The 23,522-nt window shown below is 34.3% G+C and overlaps 4 protein-coding genes and 1 pseudogene across 6 annotated transcripts; 2 read left to right on the top strand and 3 right to left on the bottom strand.

Moving 5' to 3' along the window:
• Positions 1 to 63: 63 nt before the first annotated feature.
• Positions 64 to 7,862, bottom strand: LOC105831466 (leucine-rich repeats and immunoglobulin-like domains protein 3). 2 transcript variants are annotated; one of them, XM_028193810.2, is made up of 14 exons: positions 7,109 to 7,862; positions 5,404 to 5,475; positions 5,177 to 5,320; positions 4,860 to 4,997; positions 4,631 to 4,771; positions 4,250 to 4,537; positions 4,031 to 4,174; positions 3,711 to 3,949; positions 3,483 to 3,629; positions 3,051 to 3,365; positions 2,652 to 2,933; positions 2,288 to 2,563; positions 1,914 to 2,201; positions 64 to 1,750 (listed from the first exon to the last, which is right to left on the bottom strand). In XM_028193810.2, exons 1-14 carry the CDS (start codon positions 7,348 to 7,350, stop codon positions 1,635 to 1,637), a joined length of 2,832 nt encoding a protein of 943 aa, XP_028049611.1. In that variant the 5' UTR covers positions 7,351 to 7,862; the 3' UTR covers positions 64 to 1,634. The 2 variants fall into 2 exon arrangements, with proteins under 2 accessions (XP_028049611.1, XP_012527056.1); XM_012671602.3 differs by having other exon boundaries at positions 64 to 1,753; positions 7,109 to 7,860.
• A 142-nt stretch (positions 7,863 to 8,004) lies between these two features.
• Positions 8,005 to 11,350, top strand: LOC105831464 (protein FAM98B). The gene is made up of 5 exons (XM_036293257.1): positions 8,005 to 8,473; positions 8,699 to 9,065; positions 9,363 to 9,653; positions 9,737 to 10,035; positions 10,249 to 11,350. Exons 1-5 carry the CDS (start codon positions 8,436 to 8,438, stop codon positions 10,829 to 10,831), a joined length of 1,578 nt encoding a protein of 525 aa, XP_036149150.1. The 5' UTR covers positions 8,005 to 8,435; the 3' UTR covers positions 10,832 to 11,350.
• Positions 11,351 to 14,891: 3,541 nt separating this feature from the next.
• On the bottom strand, positions 14,892 to 16,503 carry LOC118647735 (annotated as a pseudogene).
• A 157-nt stretch (positions 16,504 to 16,660) lies between these two features.
• LOC105833460 lies at positions 16,661 to 18,406 on the top strand. Its single transcript, XM_036292926.1, has 3 exons — positions 16,661 to 16,946; positions 17,174 to 17,406; positions 17,487 to 18,406. The coding sequence occupies exons 1-3, from the start codon at positions 16,799 to 16,801 to the stop codon at positions 17,505 to 17,507; spliced, it is 402 nt and encodes a 133-aa protein (XP_036148819.1). The 5' UTR covers positions 16,661 to 16,798; the 3' UTR covers positions 17,508 to 18,406.
• Positions 17,819 to 23,130, bottom strand: LOC105833461 (transmembrane channel-like protein 7). Of its 2 annotated transcripts, none has more exons than XM_012675218.3 (4): positions 22,765 to 23,130; positions 22,286 to 22,663; positions 21,528 to 21,769; positions 17,819 to 21,455 (listed from the first exon to the last, which is right to left on the bottom strand). In XM_012675218.3, the coding sequence occupies exons 2-4, from the start codon at positions 22,461 to 22,463 to the stop codon at positions 19,593 to 19,595; spliced, it is 2,283 nt and encodes a 760-aa protein (XP_012530672.2). In that variant the 5' UTR covers positions 22,464 to 22,663; positions 22,765 to 23,130; the 3' UTR covers positions 17,819 to 19,592. The 2 variants fall into 2 exon arrangements, with proteins under 2 accessions (XP_012530672.2, XP_036148818.1); XM_036292925.1 differs by having other exon boundaries at positions 22,769 to 23,130.
• Positions 23,131 to 23,522: the final 392 nt, after the last annotated feature.

Genomic DNA, 23,522 nt, shown 5'->3' with positions numbered 1-23,522 from the left:
TCATAATAATCACTTGCGCATTATCGCATTTCAAATTTATTTTATTGGACAACATTCTCCTGCTTTTTTCTTTTCTTCCTTTTTAAAGAGCATCTTTAAAAAAATTATTGTTATTAATAGATTAAAACTATAAATATCGAATTTGTCAACATATTTATGAGTACAAATTGTTGAAAACATATTACGTAAAAGCTATTAATATTATTAAATTTATGTATAATTTTATTTTATAACGACGCATCAATAAATTCCAATATTTTAGTCGAGTAAGAAAGTAAAATAAGACGCAAAAAAGTTATTTAACAAAAGGATGTTTTTAAATTGTAAAATAGAGACTTTGGTGTAATTTTCAAATAATTTACAATCATACTGCAGGATGCAAATATATAAGGGGGAAAAAAAACATAAATTTTTATACTTTTCATAATATACAGTATTGAAGAACCTTGAGATCTCCAACAAACACTACTCAAATCCTGAAAAACAACAATAACAATACATGGAAGATTATTTGTAAAGTCTCATGTTGTATGCGTTTCAACTTAATTTATATTAATACTAACGAAAATGCCTACGAAAGCTAAAGATCCTACATATCTCTCTGGAACACAAATGTATCTATTAGTAGTGAGCAACATTTTGATCAGTACACGAATTAAATTAACCAAAAATATATATAGCGATTCGATGTCACGCGTGACTATGAAATAAGCGGGAAAACAAAGTATATCTAAAATCAACGCTTTGGTGCTTAAATATACATCCATCCATTAACAGTTGCGTTTTTTTCTAGAATAAAATGACAGTTTCATATTTCCTTCTCTGCACATTTATAAATAGCCGCCTACGCAAATAACTCTAGAATAAATATCTATCACAAAGGCTGGTCTAATATACGTGGCTTTTATAGTTTATATAGCAATGTTCTTGCACGCATTACAATGGCTATGTTCAGGAAAGGTACAACGCTTATACAAACTAGCAAATATTTACTAAATACAAGCTATGTGAACATCTATCAGTGAATGTATTTAACAACATAATTTGCAAATAAACATTTTTTTATACGTTTAACAAGTACTACATATCACAAATTAATTGAACAGAATTTAATCAAAATTTTAATTTATACATTTTATAATTCAGATAAACTCTCAAAAAAAAAAAAAAAGAGAAATGTACGAGCGTTGTATTTCCCAGAGACTGAGCGACACGCGCTACAATAATACTAATGTTATAATAGGATCTTAGTCTAATTATTTACATTTTATATCGCCCGATGTTCCTACGTTCAACTGAACGAGAGTCATGTCGATAATAAATACGATGACGATGTAGGTGTTTTCGCTATCGTTTCTTATATTGTACTTATGCCGTGACTCGCTGATCCATTCTCATACGCAGCAGTAACAAATACTTCGTTGTGTATTGGACTGTTGCATGGATCAACGTCCACTATAGGTCACTTCTTAGGCAGTGGGACCGTTAAGCCCTTGCTCATAATACTACGGCTTGTTAATGTAAACGACGTGCAGAATATTTATATCTTGATTTAAAGATTAGCCGCATTCACGAATACTCACAAACGCTACACGCGTTAACTCCGTTTACTCACACTTTGACTCGTTTTCCTTTCAGACCGCGCTATCGGCATTTTCATGTCGCTCATGATTCGTGTAACGCAAGAGAGGATCGTTGACGTTTATAGTTCCCATTTCTTCCTCATTATTGACAGAACTCGTTACGACTTCTTCTAATAAAACATAAAAATGTAACATTATTATTCGTGACAATAATTAATAAAAGACGAAGTGTTAACATAAAAACACGTTGGACTTATAGAAACGGAAAAAATTGCGGATTTATAGAAACAATAATTTTTTACTGATTTTTACTATGTAAAAATTGTTTACCAGGTAAGCACAATTGTAGCTGATCATTACTGGGATTAGTGCTGTCTCCAGTCCCACTGTCTTTGCTGTGCTGCGAGCTCGTGTCCAAATACAACTGCGTTTGTACCTCTGGCACAGTCAATATAACGGTCGTTGTCGGTTGCGCGGCGGTGTCCTGCGTGGGATTCAATTGGCGTCTGGTTTTGTAAATCACGAGTACCCAAACCACGGAAGTAATGACGGCGCAACACACTACAGTTATTACTATCAGCCCCAGTATTTCGGATTCGTTCAATGTGGAAACGGGAACTGGATATAAAATAAAAACTCAATGTTAGACGACAAGAAACTTTCGTTACTAATATTTCGATCGTATTATTAGCAATTAGAATTACCCGGTTTGACTGTAAGATGTGATGCGCCGACGACACTGCCCAGTGAATTACTCATCTCGCATTCGTAACTGCCCTCATCACTGGCGATCGTGTTGACGATGATCAAAAGTTGATCCTCCGCAGTAAAGAAATGACGCTCCGTTGCTTGCAGCGGACTACCATTCTTCCGCCACGATAATTTCGGACGTGGCGAGCCGCTGGCCATGCATTCGAGCACAATCGAACCGCCTATCATTATTTCTTTGTTCTCCATCGGTTTTACGAAGGATGGTATTTCTAAAACGGAAGTGTATTATAAGTACATTCATACAAGAACAATTTCTTACATTTAAAGGTTCCAAGAACAATAAAAAATTATTATTACCTAGTATAGTAAGGGTAGCATTTGCAACGATAAGACCGGCCAGATTTTGCGCTGTACACGAGTAAACTCCGCTGTCGGCCATTTTCACGTTTATTATGAAAAGCACGTCGTCCGTCGGCATCATATGCATTCGTCTTTCTCTCGCAGCTGGAAAATCGTTCCCGCCATCCTTCTGCCAAGCTATCTGCGGGGATGGCTGTCCCTCAGCAGAGCATTCCAAACGGGCAGTACTTCCGGCATTAACTCTTATATCATGCGGTATTTTGGAGAACGACGGGTAAACTGTGTGCAGAAAAATTTTTTATGATTAAAATCTTTGTCTCAGAAACGAATTGTTAATTAATAAAATATATACACTTTTGGTAGCATAATTAAGGACAGTGGACACGTTTAATTTACCTAACACGCTTAGTCTGGCTTTGGCAGAGTACGTAGTTCCATAGGTATTTGTTACCATACACTGATATTTTCCCGCATTAGCGTGAGTAACGTTAGTAAGATATAAAATGGATGTCGCTTCAGTTACTCCGCTCTCGGAAGAATTAAGACTAGTCTGCATATTCGCGTCGTCCAACTCCACATTGTCATGCTTCCAGGTAAAATGGAGTGGTGCATTAGCGGTGCTAGTTGCACGACAAACTAATTTCACGTTATCACCTTTGATGCTCATTTGGGCTGCAGGTTCTTCAATGATCCGTGGTTTCGGATACTCGTCTGTAAATATAACAAAGAAATATTTTATTAAGGGTGCAAAATTGTAGAAAGCAATTACATACAATTGTAATTAAATATAAATACATAAAATCTTTGATTTACTGTAGGAATACTAACCACAAGTAAAGTTTGCATGATGTAATTGATTCAATGACATGCCCTGCAACCAATGCGGATAGCCGCAGTGCAATTCAGCTTCGCTATAGGGATGTTCTCGCAACCACATACTTAGCCATTGAAGTCCACAATCGCAAACCAAGGCTCCTACATGTAAAAAAAAGACAATTACAATTATTACGATCCACGCTTATATATATGATACATAACATAAAACTTTGAACTTACCGGTGTTCATCTTAAGTTTGCTTAGACTAGACATTGAAAGGAACGCATTTTCTTGAATGGATGTAATATTATTCCCAACTAAGTCGAGTTCGACAACGTGACTCAGGCCAGTAAAAGCGTTTTGATTTATAGATTTTATTCTATTGTGCGCTAAGCCCAGTTTCCACAACTGACCGAGTGGAGAGAATGCGCCACTAATATCTTCTACCATATAGGATATCTTATTCGAATTGAGTTCCCTTTAAACCAAAGCAGTGCATTTGTAACATAGTAATATATAGCAAAATTTGTTCACTAAGTAAGATTTATAATAAACATACAGGATACGAAGGTTAGTTGTAAAATTGAATGCTCCATCAGAGACATATGCGATTTGATTATGATCCAGCTTCAATTTCTCCAGCTTTGTAAGATATTCAAATGAACTCTGGTTTATAGAAATCAGTTCGTTATGTGACAAGTCTCTAAAATAAAAATTTATAATTATACGACTCATGGTGATAAAGAGGTAATAAATTGTATGAACAAAAATGACTCACAGCTCTACTATCTCCCTGCATATATCCCATGCCTGAGGTTCGATTCTCGAGATTCGATTGTGTGACAAAGTCAGTTTCTGCAAATGTTCCAATCCGAACAAGCCTCCTTTTCTTATAGTAGTTAACATATTAAAGTCGAGTTGTAGTATTTCTAAATTTTTAAGTGGCCAGAAAGCTCCATCGTCTAATGTATCTATTCTATTTCGTTTTAGATATAATTCTTTTAAACTTTTCAAACTTTTTAGGCTTAATCCATGTATTTGTTGTATATTATTTCTATTCACCTCTCTGTAATATTATCATAAACGTTTTAGATAATACGTTGAAGATTGGTTTCTGAGTGTTATATATAGTATGTATAGTAATTATATAAGCACTTACAATATTCGCAATTTTCCCAAATTCATGAAAAGATCTTTCAGCTGTGTCAAATTGTTTTTGTTTAAACGAAGTTCCTCCAGCAGAGTCAGATTATCCAAACTTCCATTTTCAATGCTTTTTATATGATTCGCATTTAGATTCCTTCAAATTAAAAAAATGTTAGCCAACAAGGAATTATTATAAAAATGTATAATGTAATACATTTTTAAAATACAAGTAAAATACACACAAATGTGTAAGTCGATTAGGACCGAAGAAGGAACCCCTTTGAAGGACACTTATTTTATTTCCACTGAGATCCAGGTATTGAAGTTGTTGTAAACTAAACAATGCAGTCCCATTTATACTAGTAATTAAATTGTGGGATCTGTAAAAAAATGATAATTGTTGATTCATCGCGTAGATTATACTTTATTATAACACCTTTGTTATTAACAACATTATTAATAACATTATATTATTACGTCATTAATATTGTATTATAATTTGATATTACACAAATTCTTATAATAAAAGAGTTTTATTGATGTATATGCAAGTACTTACAGCGTAAGATGAGTAATATTCCTAACAAATACAAGGTCTGGCACTTGTGTCAAGTGATTTTTATTCACTTTAAGTTCACGTAATTGTGCAACGTCTGACAAGGCAATAGTAAAATTATCTCCAAGTTTATTAGCACTTACATCTCTGAAATTATAGATAAATATGTACACAAATATTGTTACCTTGGAGTGTTAAGTGTTATGAGAAACAAATGTTAGAATTCTTACAATTTTTTTAGTTTTGTTAAATGAAGCAGTGAATCGAATTCCAAGTTAGCAATATTGTTATCCTTTAATTCTCTGAAAAATAAATTAATTAATTAAAAAATAATATAAAAAAATATCTGCTTTTAGATTTCTTATAAGATATTGTATAATATTAATTAACACACATTAGAGTATAAATGCAGAAAGAAATATTTTTGAGAATTGTTTTATTTTCAAATGTTAAATAAAATAAGATATAACATTCAACAAATATAACTTGCTTGCATAAAGAAATTCTGTGTAGTTCATCATAAAAAGTATATTTTTATTATTCAATAATTTACATGAGTTGAGAGGAAAAAATATAGAACAGAAAATAAGAATATTTGATAATAATGTTTGATATGTTTGATATTATTTTTTGTTAACTAAACTTGAATTATTTATTCAACATATAAATGCAAATAATGAGAATTATTTTACAAGTTCTATACAGAGAATAATTCTTAAAATCATTCTTTTTTTATTAAGTTGCATCTTGTGCACAAAGTAGGAATGTTGTATAACTATACATCTTAATACCTTAAATAGCATAGACATGAATCTTTCCTACTTAGATCTTGCTATCCTTGACTCTGAGCATTGGAGGACTAAACAGTCAGTCATCACATCACACATAGCACCCTATATGGCTACAGAAACCTGGCCAGTGTATTTGTAGAGCCAGTTTCATCAATCTGACCATTTAGTACAGTGAAGGGACAAGCGACCCACATGCAGCCATAACAAGTAATATTACTCTCCCTCAATTTGACTTCCAAACAATATAGTGTAATAACAGTTATCATCCAATAAATAATAAATTACTGCATAATAGTTGGTCACTTCTGAATTTTTATTTGAGACACAAACAAGTAAATTATTAAATTACCATGTTTGGTAATTAAATTAAAACTTTCTTAACAATTGTTACAAATTGTTGTAAAACAAAAATTATGTTTATACTTAGTGACTTTTTAAAATATTAAAATATTATTTTAAGAAACAATTAATAAATGTTGTTGAATTTATACAATTAATTATAAATAAATGATAAATATAAACAGATTTTCTCAAACAGTAAATTATTTAAGAGTGAGAGAAAAAGAAAGAATTACTTTATAAACTTATAGATATTTAGGAGACTTATTTTTGTACAACTTATTTATTTGTGTGACATACTGTTTTGTTGCTGTTTTGCTTGCTTTTGCTCTTCTTGATCCAACAGTAAATTTTTTCATATAAAAATTTCATACAATATCAAAACACTGTCTCCTTGTCCTTCAACTCTATCTCGAGAGGACAAAAATACATTGTAAAAATTATGATAGCCAATTGTAAAATACATATCAGTGATTATTCCATTTTTGCTACAAATTCTTCTTCTATCTTATCTAGTGTTAGCTCGTATTACACACAGGCCAGGTTTTGTAATCCTCCATGATCCATGCAAGATCATTCTTGGTTTTTTTTATGTATATACAATAACAAAGCGTTTGTTATACACCTTCATCCTGATAATGACAAATGAAATACACTTTGTGTGCAACTCCGGAACATTGAGTTTTCCTACTAGAAACTTAACTGGACCTCACAAGGGAAACTAAGATGCCATGTACACAAAGACATCATAATCCTATCAGCCTGCCACCGACAATTATTATAATTTGACATAGCGTTTACTTACAAGATCTCTGTCCACGGTGGCAGTCCGCTGGGCGCCTCGATCAGCTGCAGTTCGCTGCAGGCGACCAGATTGCCGAGGCAGGAACACTCGACCGGGCAGCGGTCCGCGTTGTCGCTCGACTCTACGTAGGTCGGCGACACGCTCGACAGCGTGAGGAGCGAGCACGCGAGCACCAGGAGGAACGCGGTGTTCCATCTCTGCTCTCCCAGTCGTCGGCATTGATACCTTCCCGGGCACCACATCGCGCACAATACACACAACGCACACGCACACGCCGTACACGCGCGCGCGCGCACGCACACACCACCGTTTACCAGTCTGCCGTTCGGGTGCCTAGACGGCCGTACTTAGACAACGCTGTTCACCGCTATCGTGCCGCATCATCATTATCGCCGTTGTACCGTACGACAAATTCGGCAAGCCTGGTAGCTGGGCGAGTCACCATAACACCACCGAAAATCGATGCACCCGCGTACCGTTATCGATTCAAAACAAACTCCTTCGCTCTCTCTCGAAAACGTTACAACCTACGCTACACCATGATGACGCCTACGGAACGACTGCGATGTGCGATGTGCGATCTGCGATTGCACACGCTAACGGAACGCCACCTAGTGAACTGCCCGCAATTGTGTCAATGGTGGCACAAACGACGCGACTTGATGGCGATTTAAAAAAAATATTACGCGGTAACCAATTCTTTCACTCCTGAAAAACTGTAAATTTACTTCAAGAATTCGAGGTTTTAAAATCATGAAAATAAAAAGTTTCAAAAATTAACAAGACACTAAAAAAATTAAGAATATAATAAAGGATCGAGTGTTTAAAATTTTAAGAATTTTTATTATTTCCAAAAATTACAATTCGAATTTCAAAAAAAAAAAATTGCAAATTGCAAAAATGTACATTTTTAAATCGATGTAGTATACTTGACACTTGGCTGTCTTACTTTGCGAAACACACAGTTAAAATACAATATAATTATTAAAAATTCAGTGCTGTGTACGACTCCATTAGTTGAGTGGCGTTCAAGTCGAGTGGCGCTGGTTTCCAACATCCTCTCTCATAACATGTAGTTTGTCGTCTTATGATCTATGTTCTTATTGTGCAATTTCATCTCTATGTCACATCCGAAACGATCCATACAGATCCATACGATCATATGAAACGACCGGTACCGGTTTCTGTGCTTTGATCGTTGTTGAGAAATTAAGGGAATCGAGGTTGCGAAACGTTTCATTTATTTCTACACTAATTTTCAAATAAATACACGGTATATAGTTATTACAAATCTTGCCCCTCATAATATACGAAATTCTCGGGAGACATGGAGGACAGGTTGCTACAAATGTTTCAAGATGTTGGGTGAGTAGTTGGAGGTTGTATTCGAGAATTGAACATTTCAAATCATAAAACTAAAAAATCTTAGAAATCAGTAAAGTACCAGAGGAATTTTACGTTATAAATGATGGGAATTTTGTTAAAAAGTCTAGATAGTTATTTTGAATAATACATTTTTTAATGCAATAATAAACTTGCATCTTTTACATTAAAGTTTCTTCTTGAATTAATACATTTATGTTCTTACAGATATACAGGACCGATGCTCGATGCCAACAAGCTGTCGGAAGCCTTAAAACTTGGTGCAAAATCTTCAGATTTCACTAGTCTTATAAGCTGGTTTGCTGAACAACTGGTGACATTTGTAGACACAGATGAGATTGTTCATGCTACAACAAGTGCAGATGATGCCCATTCTTTTCTCTTAGAGTTAAGCTTTTTTCTTAAGGAAATAGGATGTGTGAATGAGAAACTGACGACTGGACATATGAATCAAAGACTAGCTAATGAATCTGAAAGATCTATCCTGATAGAGTTTTTAGCAACGGAGCTTATGGCTTGCAAATTATTGGAGGCAAAATGTCCTAAAGAGAAAAAACAAATAGAAGTTACTATTGTAAGTAATTTTAAATATAATACTCTTATGTTTATTTTTAGTAATGTGATTAATTTTATTCTTGGATTCATTTATCCTTTATCCCTTTTTAATTCTTACTTGAAAAAATAAAGATTCATTGTTTAAACTTTTATTAATAAAGATAAATTAAAAATATATGCGATTGAATAAGTCAAACTGAGATTAATGTTAATCTACATTTGTGGAAATAAACAATTTTAACTGTTATTAAAAGAAATTATAATGATAAATTTGTATATTATTATTATATAATACATTATTATTTTATTTGTGCAGGATGAAAGTGACACTGCGAGAAACTTGAAAAATATGTTGGTTACACTACAGTTTCAAAAGCCACCAGACAATATTTCGCCTGAATTATTATTTTCAAGACTGGAAATTAAATTATCTGAGATTCTAAAGACTGTACCATCTTATTATTTAGATAAACCACTCATAGATGTTGAGCTTTCTTCTAAACAGTGGGAGCAACTAGGTAAATTGCAGGAAGAAATGCACAAGGAATACACAACTCGCCGTGAGATGTTGCTCAAACGTCTTGACGTTACAGTTCAATCATTTTTGGTGAGAACAAACGCTTTATAAAAAAACTTCTATGTACATAGAGACCAGTATACTTTGATGATTATTTAAAACTATACTTACAGTGGTCTGACAGGATAAAGTCACAAGAGACTGCAGTAAATACTAAATATGAGGAGAGAAGAAAGACTCTACATAACGAGCCGAAAGTGACATTGGCTGATTTGTTAGCGGCTAGAGACGATTTAGCGGTGATTGAGAAAACTAGTAACGCGAGTGTTCGCAAGAACACACGAAGTAAAGTTAATAGTGTTATTATCGGAGCGGTACCGGACAGAGGTGGTAGACCATATGAGCAAGAACCACCTCCACCAGAGATGCCTCCATGGCAGAAAGATAGAGTTCAAGGACCACCGTCATTTCAGTAAGATAATAAAATAGTAGAAAAAAATTTCATCTTTTGTCATAGCTGATCTACATAATATTTTTAATCAATTTTTAAATACACTTAAAAAAATAGTTTGTAACAAATGAATCGCGCGTAATCAAGAAATATTAAAATAATATAATGTGAGTGCGTATGCATGTATATAAAGTATGTATATAAAATATTATATAAGATATATTTCTTTCTCAGGGGTGGAAGAGGAGGAAGTGGAAGCGGACGTGGCGGCGGTGGTGCAGATAGAGGACGTGGAGGCGGTAGAGGCGGAAGCGGTAGAGGCGGAAGCGGAGGAGGCGGCGGTTATCGAGATCATAAAGACGCCAGTAATAATTTTGGTCAGAACTTAAACTATCAGGAATCTCAATACTCTGGACATGGACATAGAGAATGTTATCCAGACCATAGAGATGCAGGAGGATACCAGAGAGGTAGTGGTGGTGGCGGTGGCGGTGGCAGTGGCGGCAGCAGCAGCGGTGGTGGTGGTGGTGGTAGTGGTGGAGGTTATCACGGAGATTCTGGCGCGAATTATAGTCAAAACTACAATCAGAATTACAGTCAAAGTTACAGCCAGAATTACCAACAGCCACAGTACTCTGGCCAGAGAGATTCATATGGGAGTGACAATCGAAGTGGCGGAAACTATTATCAGGACAGACGAGAAGGTGGAGGCAGGGGAGGCAGAGTTCAAGGTGGATGGAATCAGCAAGGTGCCAATTCCAGTGTGAACAGCTATCAACGCGGCGGTTACAACAGAGGCAGAGGCAGACAATACTGAAGATGCTACTTTACATATATTTTTAATGCTAATAAAAGCTTTTCACGAGATGATGAAAGTTATGATATTAAATTATAGTGATTATAGAGTCACTATCACATACGCTTATACTATACTCACTTTGGTCTCAAAATATGAGTTTGGAATATTTACGATAATGATACTGAATTGTGTTGTTTTTAGATCACAGATTAGTTAACAATTCGAAATTATTATATTTGGATTAAGATAGAATTATTATTTGTCTCGTATGCAGAGCGTTACTCTTGTAATGACAGCTTTTAATCTCATCATTGTAAGATTTAGGAGTGTGTATATAAAACTACGTTTTCTATATAAATCGATTCTAATAAAGATGTATTAATTATGTGAATACAATTGTGTATTTGTGTTAAACGTTTGTCGGAAGTAGCGAAGTAAAATTAATTTATGACACAAGGTATAAAGACTAAATCAAGCCACTTAAATTTTGTATTGGATCGTGTATTATATGTATCGAAATATATTAAATGAGCAATATTGTGCGCTTGTGTAAGCGTAATGTAAGATCCTCAATACACAAAAACTTGTTCTCACATCACAAAATGAAAATAATTTTAATATTCTCTTTAATATCTTTATTTTCAAGCAAATTAAATTATAAATTCAATAAAATAATATCCTTATATTTGAATACTAATACACTTACGTGCCTAATAATTGTTGAAATTTTAATATAATCCTAGTTCATAAATTTTCTTATTTTGAAGACAATTTTTTGTAATGCATGAAAAAATATGGTCAAAATCAATTTAAACCTTCAAGGTTTATTACTTCTGAAGGTTAAAATTAGCAATACAATTTAAATTTCAACCTATTTTTTTATACAATAATTTATCTTTAATAGATTTCATAAATTTTATCCACATCTTTTTGCAACCAACATTGAATACATTTTTCAATTTATTGTTAGTGACATTCATCTTATTTACCAGAGGGAGTGGCGTACGTGACTGCTGGCAGGCAGACTCGGCGGTACTCGGCGCTAGTCGGCGCCACTCGGCGTTGCTAGGCGACCGACTTGTTGACTCGCCGCGCCTGCGCCGACTACCGCCGAGTCACGTACGCCGCTGCCGCCGCCATATTGCTCCGCGCTCCAGCGCCGATCAGACGCTCTGTCGACTCCGTGCGTGTCCGTGCGTGTCCGTGCGTGTCTCTGCGTGTCTCTGCGTGTCTCGCGTGTTCAGAATTCGTATTGTGCGATGTTGTACAGGTACGGTGTTGCTAGCAAACGATACGCGAGTTATGTGAGATCATAGCAAAGGTCGTATTCATGTGTAAAGCGCGTTTGCCTTCGGTTTTGAGTGAAGTGTTCGCGTGCGCGTTCGAGCAAAGCGTTTGCTCAAAGGGAATACGTCGGTAGAATGTCGCGAGTGCCAGTTAAGTGAAGTGAAGTGAAGTGCTACTAGTCGTCGTGCGAGCATACAAAATAGAAAATTATCGAAACGAATTTGTCTCCGTTGTGTCTCGGCGCGTAATTTTCATTCAACGGCTTTCCTCGGCCTGCGTTTCCATGAAGTTACGTGACGCCACTTTCGTGCCATGTTGATTTTCGCCACCAATCAGACGAGTCGTTCTTTTTACGTATTTTTTCAAATGTAACGGTCGCGCCAAGTGAAATTCTCGCGCGCGGTTTACGTTTTACTCGTGTGATATATTATCCGTAATATCGGGATTGCCGAATAAAGTATGTGCGTGTGTAGCAAGTGCGAATTTTAGTCAGGAGTGTTGATTAAAATGACGGAACGATCAGCAAAGCGTATCAGTTGCCAACTTGCCACGGTTCTTCGCAACAAGCAATGTCGTTTCATCGATCGCAATCGACACAATGTGATTCGAAGCCGATCCAGTTTCGGTGAGTACAAATTCTGATGTTATATGCGTGCGAAAATGATTCCCATATTCTCTTACAAATAAACGGGAAATGGTACGTACGTTAACTTTTCCGGAAACGCTGTGAATTTGAAGAACTTCGATTTTCGTTTATTGTTGCACAAAACAGGACTGAGGAAAAACGATATCTTTTGACCATTAATGTCAATCACTTTTTAAAAAGGACAGCTAATCCCCTTTCTGTTTACTATATATTTACTCAATAATTCAAAATCGAAAAATTGCCTGAGACTTAAAATCTTCAATGATATTTACAGAGAGAAAGATATATTCAGAATTACTTACATATATCATCGTAATTATAGTGTGCACAGTGCAAGAAATGTCTTTCAAGATTACCAGAGTAAAAATACACGTATATATGATGTGTTTGTATATTTATTAATATAATATAGAATTATGTGATACATGATGTCGTAAAGTCTAATTATTATCATGATTACTACGAAAAAGAAAGCAATACTTTTTCTCTTTATGTACAATTTTTTAAACATACATTTACTGAGTTCGGCAAAGCAAATTTGAGACGTCGGAGTGCTCTCTTACCTCACACTATCTTTATTCAATGTCAATAAATAACAAAGACAGAATGTGTCAACGGTGCCTCCAGACGCTTCAGATTTGCTTTACCAAACGCACCCATTGATTACTTGATTCATACTTACAATTTCACCAGCTATTTCTTTGACTACATAATGTGCAAAACATTTTCTATCGTTCGTAATGAATGAGAGAAATATAGATATAGAAGGCAATAAATCAAAAAATGTGTGCAAACACATTTTTAATTATATTCTTAAGATTTTGTTCACTTTTAATGTAATGTTCTCAATCTTAATTATACATACATACATGCATACGTTTGTAGTCATAGAGTTAATGTTTTTAACATAAAAATAATTTTTATAAAGATTGAACGTTACAATATATATGTTCAAAATAGTAAATGGTAACATATGCTTGCCTCAAAAGCAATATAAAAATATTAATATTTTGATATTACCTTGTGTACATACAGTCTGTAATTACATATTCCCTTATGGAAATTTCAATTACTTATTTTGAATATTAAGAATATTGTTAATTCTTTTAATACTCAAAATAAATAATTAATCACTGGTTAATTTGATATTACCAGTATTAAATCTTTATGTAGTAACAATTTAGAAATTAATGCTTATATCTATATGATTTATATACAATCACGTATCAAATATTTGGAATATTATAGATATTTCAAGTTATACATAAAATGTCACAGTGGAATGTTTACTTAAATAAAATAAGAATATAGCCTTTTGTAGTTAACATATTTATGTGTATATAAGGCAGTCATTAAGTTCTTTAAAAGATTTTAAGAGATAATTCACGCTAATTCAGGATGGAAACTTCATATAATCATATGTCCAAAGCCACCATTTAGTTTCAAAGAAGTAAGATATCAAAGTGGAAGAAAAAATTTTATTTACTTAAAATTTGCAAAAACTACTTCGGTTATTTTAAACATATACCAAGTTGCATACAAAATTTTGAGTAATTTTCGAAATTAAAAAAAATTTTTCTGTAACTTTGATATCTTTAATGCTAAGTCATTTTGATCGTATGAAGTATTTGTGTCTTGAATTAGTGTAAGAAATCACCTCTTAAAATCTCAGAATACTTAACAATCGCCATGTACATATGTGGCAGTATGCAATAATTTAAGATTTTAGCGAAAAGAACTATGGAGAATATACGGCAACTGTGCACTTAAACCGCTAATTATTCTACGACAAAATCTAATTATTTGCGACAAAAATTATTGCGACAATAGATGATGAATCTTTGTAGCAATAGAAATAAATATAATTCGTTAGCTGTATATTGAGTAATTATCCGATAACTGTAATGATTCATTATGTAGGGTTATCGGCAGATCTATTAGAAATAGGATCGAAGCACATTGTTGCTAGGAAATCCGCAGTATATTTTCGTTCTTGCTGCGTCGTTTTTAGCTATTGTAAATGTTCACATAAATAAGGGTACACAGGTACCACTAATACGCTAATATCGTCTACCGATGCTATAGACGGGGATTTTTCATCTGCTTCGTTAGGATTCTCTGGTTTTCTCATCCATACTTTACCGATTAATCGACCTCTGACCGCTTGTACCAATTCTTGAGCACCCAGTGTCTGTGAAAATCAAATATACATTGTATCTTAACACAATTAAATCGTAGTTAATTTTCGTATTCCTCTAATATTCTCTTTGTGATAATACCTGTATTCTAATGATGGAGTATCAGGTGCAAGAGTTTTTCCAAGTATCGCTGCCGCTGTTTTATCCGTTACTACATCTCACAGTCCGTCCGTGGCAACGATAATACAATATTTTTCGGTAAGATTGCAACTGTCCAAGTCTAAAGATTGTACTTCGGGTTGTGATTATAGAAATGGTTTGATATTAATACCAGTATTTGTTGCCTTCAAACCGTGGTTCCCAAAGCCTATAGTCACGCCTATCGTTCCCATTACTCTGCTCTATGAATTACAAATAAGTTTAAGTTATAGTAAACAGAATTATTTTAATTTGAAGTTATAAATTACTGCTAAATAAATACAACAATTATATTACCCTTTTTCCATGTTCCAAAATGAGCAGTAATTTTAGGTCAGGATGTAAGGTTTTGTACGCCCAACCTGTCATAAAAGATTCTCTGTACAAAACCAAAGATCCCAGTTCCTTTTGCAACGGTCTTTTTCTAAACTCTAACGGAGTAAAATGACCTTTGAGCAACTCGTTGCTTCTTAAAAAACCTAAAGCTCTAACGCGATTTGATTCCGAATCTGGAGTATAATCTCTAGTAAGAGTTGTTCCTCCCCCAAAACTAATACAGCCCTAATCATAGGAATGTAAAAATGATTAAATAAATATTTAATAATTAATATTTATATAAATATTTATTTAATCATTTTTACATTCCTATGATTAGGGCTGTATTAGTTTTGGGGGAGGAACAACTCTTACTAGAGATTATACTCCATGAATTAAATTTTAATTCATCAATAATATAAAATCAGTATAAATTATAACAGTCACCTCGAGTCACCAGCACCTGCTGCATAAAGTCGCCCATTAAGAAACAAAATTGTAATAGCCATACAACTACCATCACCATTTTAAGCCTGTATCTCCACCATTTGATCCATTTGTCTGTATGCTAATTCTATAGCGCCTGTAACTAGATCTCTGCCCTTTATCAGTTCATGCTCATCTTCATTTAATAGCATATTGCCTGGTATGGCCAGTAACCTTTCCTGTTTTTTTTTTACAAATGCAGTTTATTAATATAAATGTATATTATACACATTAAAAATTATCTTTGGTAATAATTTTTTCAAAAATAATACATACTAGGATTATCCTGTAGATGTAATCTCGCTGTAAGAGTCACTTGGTACCCTGCAAGTCCATCAAACATTGAAAATAGGCCTTATTCTGTGATCTGCACTTACCTATTTAACAGCCATTTAGAACAAATGTTACCATTACAATAATATTGTCAATATTCGAAATATATGTAAATTAATTTACTGTATCATTTATACAAGAATCTCTGGAAATACCTGCGTCTCTTCGTTTGTCAAACCTAAAAACTTGGGCGGCTGTAAGGTTTATTTTCTACTTCCACTACATAATTGTAAAATTTACAATATAGCTTAAAACAGAACCAAATAAACGTGGACATAGCATAGAAGAGACCCAAAAAGTCATGCACATTACTTACGGGATTCATAGATATTTGACTACATAGTTCAATGTGCACATTTTGCACATAGAGGCGCTGATGGATGAAAACACCTAAAACGACGCGATGACCGCTCTCAAGAGTCCTCTCTCTGGTTTGACTGTTTCTTTTCTCCTCTATGATGGCGCTAACTCACGAAAATATGGCGTGTTATTTTGGTTAGTTGGTGCATGTGAAGTAAAGGTTAGGTTTATCAAAACTTTTCGGAATTGCACGAATATTACTTTGAACCGTACTAAATTAACATGGTTATACGATTGCACGTTAACAATGAAGATCTAATTGATCGAGATGAGTCTGAATTACATTTCATGCCATGCAAAATTCACGGGGACGAAACCGCAAATATTTCCTCTTACTTCAAGCCTTACATTCATAGCACAGAAGAAGAATGTGAGTATTTCGAGTAAAAGGAAACTCTTTGATATTACATGGATTTGTTATAAATGTTAAAAACGTATAAATTTAAAACTATTACACTTTTTTCATTTTATCATTCTTTATGTTTAACTTGTAATCTAACATGTATCTGAAATATAAAATAAATGTCATAATCGAGATAAGCAAAAAAAATTGAAAGATCGAAGATTTGCAATATTAATTTGCCACTTGATTTAAAGACTACAATAGTTCTTTCCGTGGATATTCACTTCAGGGGAAGAAGGTAACTATACCTGCTGAATACAGAGGTATAATACTTATGGAGAATAAAAAGATCAATACTGAAACTAAAGAGAGGAATTTATATTGCACGGGAACCTTTTCGAAGTTTACATATTGGAATTATGATAGAATACCATCCAAAAATGACACTCTTGTGGCTGCTTTAGATTGGGTTGACATAGCTAAAGTGGTAAGTTTTTTTACTGAGTTATAAGAGACATTAGTTATCATTAACATATTATTCTAATAAATTTTTTAATTAATTTTTAGTTACATTCACCAGAAATGTAGGTGATACCAGGAAACTATTTTTACAGAATATACAAGGAATAAATATATGTTCTTGCCAAATATTATATTTTTATACTTTGATAGAGAAGAGAGACAATAAATATGTGTTTTATACAACATATTTATTTTTACAGTATTATAATTGGATGATTACACCATAAATACTTACATAATCTATAATAATGAGCATAAGAATGTATGATTAAGTGTAAGATGCATAAACGGAGAGAAAGAGAGAGAGTGAGAGTGAGTGAGTTGTGTAGTGGTATTATTATAGTCTAATTAGTAGCAACATTTAAAGAAATGCACAGTTTCCTATTTAGATATTTGTGGACTTCATTGCGTATTTCGTTTAATACAATAGTAACTATAAATATGTTCTGCAGATTCATAAATCCATTTTACATAGGATTATATGTTTTATATGATCTTATATTCAATTTTATATGCATTTTTATATATGGTCATTAGTTTACATCTATCATAATTTTAAGAAAGGATGTCCGAGCAGCCATACATGCTATCTTAAAAGTGGCCCTTAGACGCTCAATATTATTGAACAATATTAATGATTGTCTAAGGACTTTAATCATACAAATGTGAGATTTACAAAAAAATACATTTTTTTTCAGTATGTAGAGTATGTGCATTAAATCATTTAGGCCAAAGAATCTGATCGATTTGCGATAGTGTGTATCGAGTGTGTACGATGCTTTTACGGAATTGACTTCTAAACATGCATTAAAATGGAAACATATTCATCTCCGTGTTGTATAGAATCAGTGATGTATGAAGATGTGTGTATATCCTAAACAAAGGATAGAAAAATTCGTTTGCAATATCCCATATTAACGCTATATGTAATAGAGTAATAGACAAATAAAATAAATTATATTGCAGTCTCAATCTGAATTATCTTTGGCATATATATAACAATATTGAGGTATATGAGAGATTTCTACAATTAAAATTTTGTATATACAGTACCAGCCAAAAATGTATCACCTTTAGGTTTTTTAAGCATAACTTTCATTTAAGTAAATCAATAGAATTCAACATTTTATAATAAATATTTTATCAAACTTCATAACACATTATATATAAAATGTATCTAATACTAAATATTTATTATAAAATGTATCTATTTGATTTACTTAAATAAAAGTTATATTCTCAATAAACCTAAAGGTGATGTACTTTTGGCTGGTATTCTATATGGAATTACAAAAATTCGTACATTTGTTTCTTATATCCTAACTTATTAAAGAGATCCTCGAGATAACGAAATAATATAATAAAATATTTCTGATTTTTCCCGACGTTTACTATAGATATAGAATAATAATTTGCTAGTAAAATAATTTTTCATAGGTTTTAAAAGACCTATTTACGGAGTAACATTACAGATTTCTACGACACGGAGCGTGTTAGCTTGCCTTATAAATATATTATTCCTGACGATTACGTTCTAAAGTAAATTATTTTAAATATTTCATATATATGGTTCTATACGATTTACGGATATCGTTAAATATGCGTAATACGGAATTATTAATAAATATTTGGATATATTTACGATCCTTCTTAATATTGTGTAATATTTGCACAACGCCGCGTTTTTCATCTTTTTTTCCTTTGTACCCTGATCTCAGATGTGCATTCCATCTACAAGAAACGATTAAATGCAAGTTTTCGAAACTGGTCTAAAGGCTCTCGCGGAAAGTAATATTCGTGGCAGTGATTGTGATTGTAACGCGTTTAAATCTCAAGAAGCAAGTTTATATAAAATGTAAGACACTGCAACAGGCAGTATATAAGATACATATCATTTTTTTATTCACACACTTCTCGTACTTTTCATTCAATTCGGTAAAATATCAAAAACCTATTGTATAAGTGCCAGTCATGTATAATGTAAATAAGACAAAGTTGGCAGTCTTATATTTCACAAGTAAAACCTATCAAAATTTTAAGTAAAACGACGCATTCAAACCCGATGTTCACCAGTTCGCGGTGATTACGCGATAAAAATGTTCACACTAAATTTGTACATTCATAAGAATACGAAATCAAATTTAATACTATTTATACATGTTGAAATGTGTTTAACTCATTGGTCTGCTCCTGGTGAAATTTGTTCTGATCTTGTTGTTGTTTGATGAAGGCGCTGAGCCTGTTTAGTAAGAACTGTTTATCATGGCCTTCCAATACTAATTGATTTTTCAGCACTGTTACCATGTGCTTGTTCGCCAGCCACATGACGTAATAATAATAAAGAAGTAGAGAGAGAATGACGAATGCCGGTATGCCGAAACCAGCAGTACACAGGAAGGATAGAGCTGACTGCAGCCAGTTGGGAAATTGCGAGAACGTCATGGTCAGTAACGACCACACGGACTCCAATCCTCGGAACGGCCCGCATGATTTTGATGGCATAATTTCTGCGATAGAATAGCCGACTGGTATCATTGCCAGGATAAAGCAGATCAGCAGATTGAACATGAACAGGCAATATGACCTACTGGCACGGTAAATCTTGTTTGACGGTGTGCTGTTCATTAAGCAAGCGAATTTCTTTATATAAAACAGTATGAATGTTCCGAATACAGCAAACATGAATAACAGCGGGGCGAAGAAACAGCCAAGCCAGCAGATCGTTTGCGAATAAAAGATGTCCAACGCGTGTTTGGGCAGGTCAAACTCCTGCTCGCCGACAAAACGCAAAACCTTGTTCTGAGTATGACGCGCGATTAACGACCGTGGGAAATTGATAAAGAACGCCATAAAGAATTGCATGAGCATGTCAGTGTGATAAAGCTTGAATAATTGCTGTCCCACGAATGATTCCCAGCATAGCGGCTGATTGTTCTTTGTATTGGTGCACTCGTTAGCTGGAATTTTGTCTGCGACGAGATTATACAAGGACGTTAATAGAACAGCGAGAGAAGCAAATCGGAAGAACATGGTTCTGTATAGCGTCACCTCAACGACATATGATGGATTATAATGTTCTAGGGCGATCAGATAGCGGAAGAGGAATGGCACTGCTACGTTGAGTACGATGATACATATGTACGGAAGGAATTCGTAGAATATATCGTAATCGTGCGCCGACAGCTGAGCGAATGAGAAATCAATTATGTAATAAACAAACAAGCCACAACCGCCCAGTACAGTTAATATTATTAAATTAACGAACAGACGTATGAAGAACAATTTCGTCTCTTCCTCGGGCGTGCGATTTCGCCGTTCCTCTTCTAGCCTCTCCGACTCGAGAAACGCCTTCATCTCGTTATACAGCGCTTTGTGCTTGATAGAAGCGGACCTTTTATTGTTAATACAGTAGTCCCAACCACCAAATATCAAATTGCAGTATCGGTAAAACTGACCCTCGCCTTCTACAACCCTCTCTCTGAAACCTTTCGCTGCCGATCGTACAATCGCCACCAAGCTAACGATGAAGACGCAGATGATCGCACAGATGTAGGATAGCGGCGAATTATAATAGAAATTGGCGCTTAAGCTCTCGTAGATTTTGTGCGTGTACGAGCCATAGAAAATCATGGTATAATCAAATCTATCTTGCATGATCTTAGATATGTTTCTTTCGTCAGTCTTGTTCCTATATAACTCGGAACAACAGGTTACGCTAACGGTGTCGTTAAACGAACATATCTCATTTTGTGGCACTTCCAGTACAATCGCCGGCAGTACTATCAGCAGGAATATAATCGCAAACAAAAGCAGATTTAGATATAGCAGCCACTTGATAAATAAGAAATACGCTACTACACCCATCCCAAAATGTCCGCCTATGTTCTTTAGACTAGTGTTCCACAGTCCCATCTTGGTGTAAGCTTCTTTCATCCTAATGCGAAATTGCTGCCAGGCTTTCCTGCGCTGCCATTTCAACTGTTCAAAACCTTGAAGTCTTAGCTTTGTAGCACTCTAAAATATCGAATAAAAATTAGTACAAGTCACATTAAAATTTATCACTAAGATGTGCACTTTTCTAAATACCTGTAGCTGGTTCTTCAATTGTATTTTCTGAGACATGCATACAGGCATAGCCTTGATCTGCATGATTTCCTCCCAGGTTCGCTCTTCATTGGATAAGTTTTCTGACAGATCTGGCAGCATTGATACAGCAACGTCATGTACATTAGTCGACATACGTCTTGAGGTTGTGGTACCACGAGATCTAGTGCTTGTGCGCCTCCTTAACGTAGTCTTTGTATCATTGCGAATTCGTTTCGCCGTTGCTGTATCAAAAATAAGTGTGATGCATACAGGAAAAATATTAATAAAACATTAAAATTAATCTTTTTATATAATAATCATAACAAAAAAAATTCTTACTACATGTTCTTGTTTATATAATATATAATTTAAAGATTTTGACAATTTTAAATTTCAACACAAAATATTATATTTTTATTGTGATATTATAATAGTATTATCCTCTAAGAAGAGGATAATATATTTTGATACATTAAAATATTTATTGGAATTACTTAGTTTAAAAATGTTATCTAATATTTTTTTACTCAATTTATGAAAATTAATATTAAGAGAAAAAAATGATAAGAATATATCTCATAGAAAACTATGCAAAATTTCTTCAGCTCGTAGTCAAGCTATGCATGTAATACAATATAATCTCACTTCAATATGTACATTTTGAAAATAACAGATTATATTCTCAAAACAAAAATGTTTTTCCTTCTGTGCACAGGATTTTGTTCCATAATTCCCCTTTCAAAGCAAGATAAACCTACCGACACGAGACTTCTTGCTAGGAAGTAAAGTCGCTATGTGCGAGGGATCCTTTTGAAGTGCCTGTTGCAAATCTGCTTCCATGGCCACTGGATAACTCTCCTGATAGAATTCTGCACCGGCCTCCTCCCATCCGTGCCCTCGGTCACATCCTCTTTTCTTCCTCTCTCCACCCGACATTTTTAAGATTTTTAAACAGATCAGCTACGTGCCAAAATCTTTATTCTAAATGTCTAATTTTGTGGAAATGATTTGTACGATTCGATACATGATTTCAGCAATTAGTCTATCTGTCCTCTACAATCCATTATCTCTGATTAAGCTGTTACATATATTTTGACAGTAGGCGATATTGTTCTGGCAATAATACTAAATGATAACTGAAAAAAAAATTAATCATTAACGCGTGAATTATTCTTTGATAGACACACTATAAGACATAGTAATATTAGGGTATACGTATATACATATAAGTACATACCTACACAAAATGAGATCAGACGAAATAGCTCTCGTAATTTTGTTGCCGCGGAATTTCCGTCAATCGATACTGATAGCAGCCTGAATAACAATTTATCTCCGCCTGTCTGAGATTATGACCCAGCTGGTGTATCGGCCGCACTGTGTCCTCGTTGATACTGCGGGATGATATATGTAAATGTCGCGCGTCGTCGAAGCCTCGCAAAGCAGCTGACCCCGATCAACGTGGCCGACGACACTGCGTCCGACGCTTCGGCTCTGCCAAAACCGTAACGAATGAGAGCAGCTCGCGCCGATTCATGTACGCGGGCCCGCACATCGGCATCCTGCTGTTTGTCTCATACGTCAACGCAGCAGACAGCAGAGCAGACGGCTAATAATAACGGAGTCGCCGAGAGGATTACCGAATTCTCGAGACTAGATGGCGTTGCGACGGATTTGATATCCCAAAAACGACTGCAAAAAAATATTGTAAATTAAAAAACACATTTTTATAAAAAAAAAACAATATTTTTCTGTTAGTTTATATACATTTAATGTATAGATAAAATAATTTATTTAATAATATAATATTTATCCCTTTGCTTCACAGTGATAGCCTGATATATGGTCGGCATTCGTTTTTTTTCTTTTTTAAGCGAATTAAAGTTTGCATAGAGGTTCAGAAGAAATCTTCCTTCCCACGGGTACGACCTTGTCGTGGTGGGAGGGCTTAGTACCCCGAAGGCTTGAATGCAGGGGCCACAACCGGAAATGGAT

Source organism: Monomorium pharaonis, chromosome 10, assembly GCF_013373865.1.
Source record: "Monomorium pharaonis isolate MP-MQ-018 chromosome 10, ASM1337386v2, whole genome shotgun sequence".
Classification (NCBI taxonomy): domain Eukaryota; kingdom Metazoa; phylum Arthropoda; class Insecta; order Hymenoptera; family Formicidae; genus Monomorium; species Monomorium pharaonis.
Note: the sequence above shows the minus strand (reverse complement) of the source record. Positions and strands in the feature narration are given on the sequence as shown.

Coding starts and splice junctions, on each gene's coding strand:
- LOC105831466 (XM_012671602.3), bottom strand. CDS start 7,350: ATGTGGTGCCCGGGAAGGTATCAATGCCGACGACTGGGAGAGCAGAGA. Junction 4,772..4,859: donor CCTAATCGACTTACACATTT/GTGTGTATTTTA, acceptor TTTAATTTGAAG/GAATCTAAATGCGAATCATA. Junction 1,754..1,913: donor GCTACAATTGTGCTTACCTG/GTAAACAATTTT, acceptor ATGTTTTATTAG/AAGAAGTCGTAACGAGTTCT.
- LOC105831464 (XM_036293257.1), top strand. CDS start 8,436: ATGGAGGACAGGTTGCTACAAATGTTTCAAGATGTTGG. Junction 9,066..9,362: donor AACAAATAGAAGTTACTATT/GTAAGTAATTTT, acceptor TTATTTGTGCAG/GATGAAAGTGACACTGCGAG. Junction 9,654..9,736: donor TTACAGTTCAATCATTTTTG/GTGAGAACAAAC, acceptor CTATACTTACAG/TGGTCTGACAGGATAAAGTC.
- LOC105833460 (XM_036292926.1), top strand. CDS start 16,799: ATGGTTATACGATTGCACGTTAACAATGAAGATCTAATTGATCGAGAT. Junction 16,947..17,173: donor TCATAGCACAGAAGAAGAAT/GTGAGTATTTCG, acceptor CTTGATTTAAAG/ACTACAATAGTTCTTTCCGT. Junction 17,407..17,486: donor GGGTTGACATAGCTAAAGTG/GTAAGTTTTTTT, acceptor ATTAATTTTTAG/TTACATTCACCAGAAATGTA.
- LOC105833461 (XM_012675218.3), bottom strand. CDS start 22,463: ATGTCGGGTGGAGAGAGGAAGAAAAGAGGATGTGACCGAGGGCACGGA. Junction 21,770..22,285: donor TAGCAAGAAGTCTCGTGTCG/GTAGGTTTATCT, acceptor TTTTTGATACAG/CAACGGCGAAACGAATTCGC. Junction 21,456..21,527: donor AATTGAAGAACCAGCTACAG/GTATTTAGAAAA, acceptor TCGATATTTTAG/AGTGCTACAAAGCTAAGACT.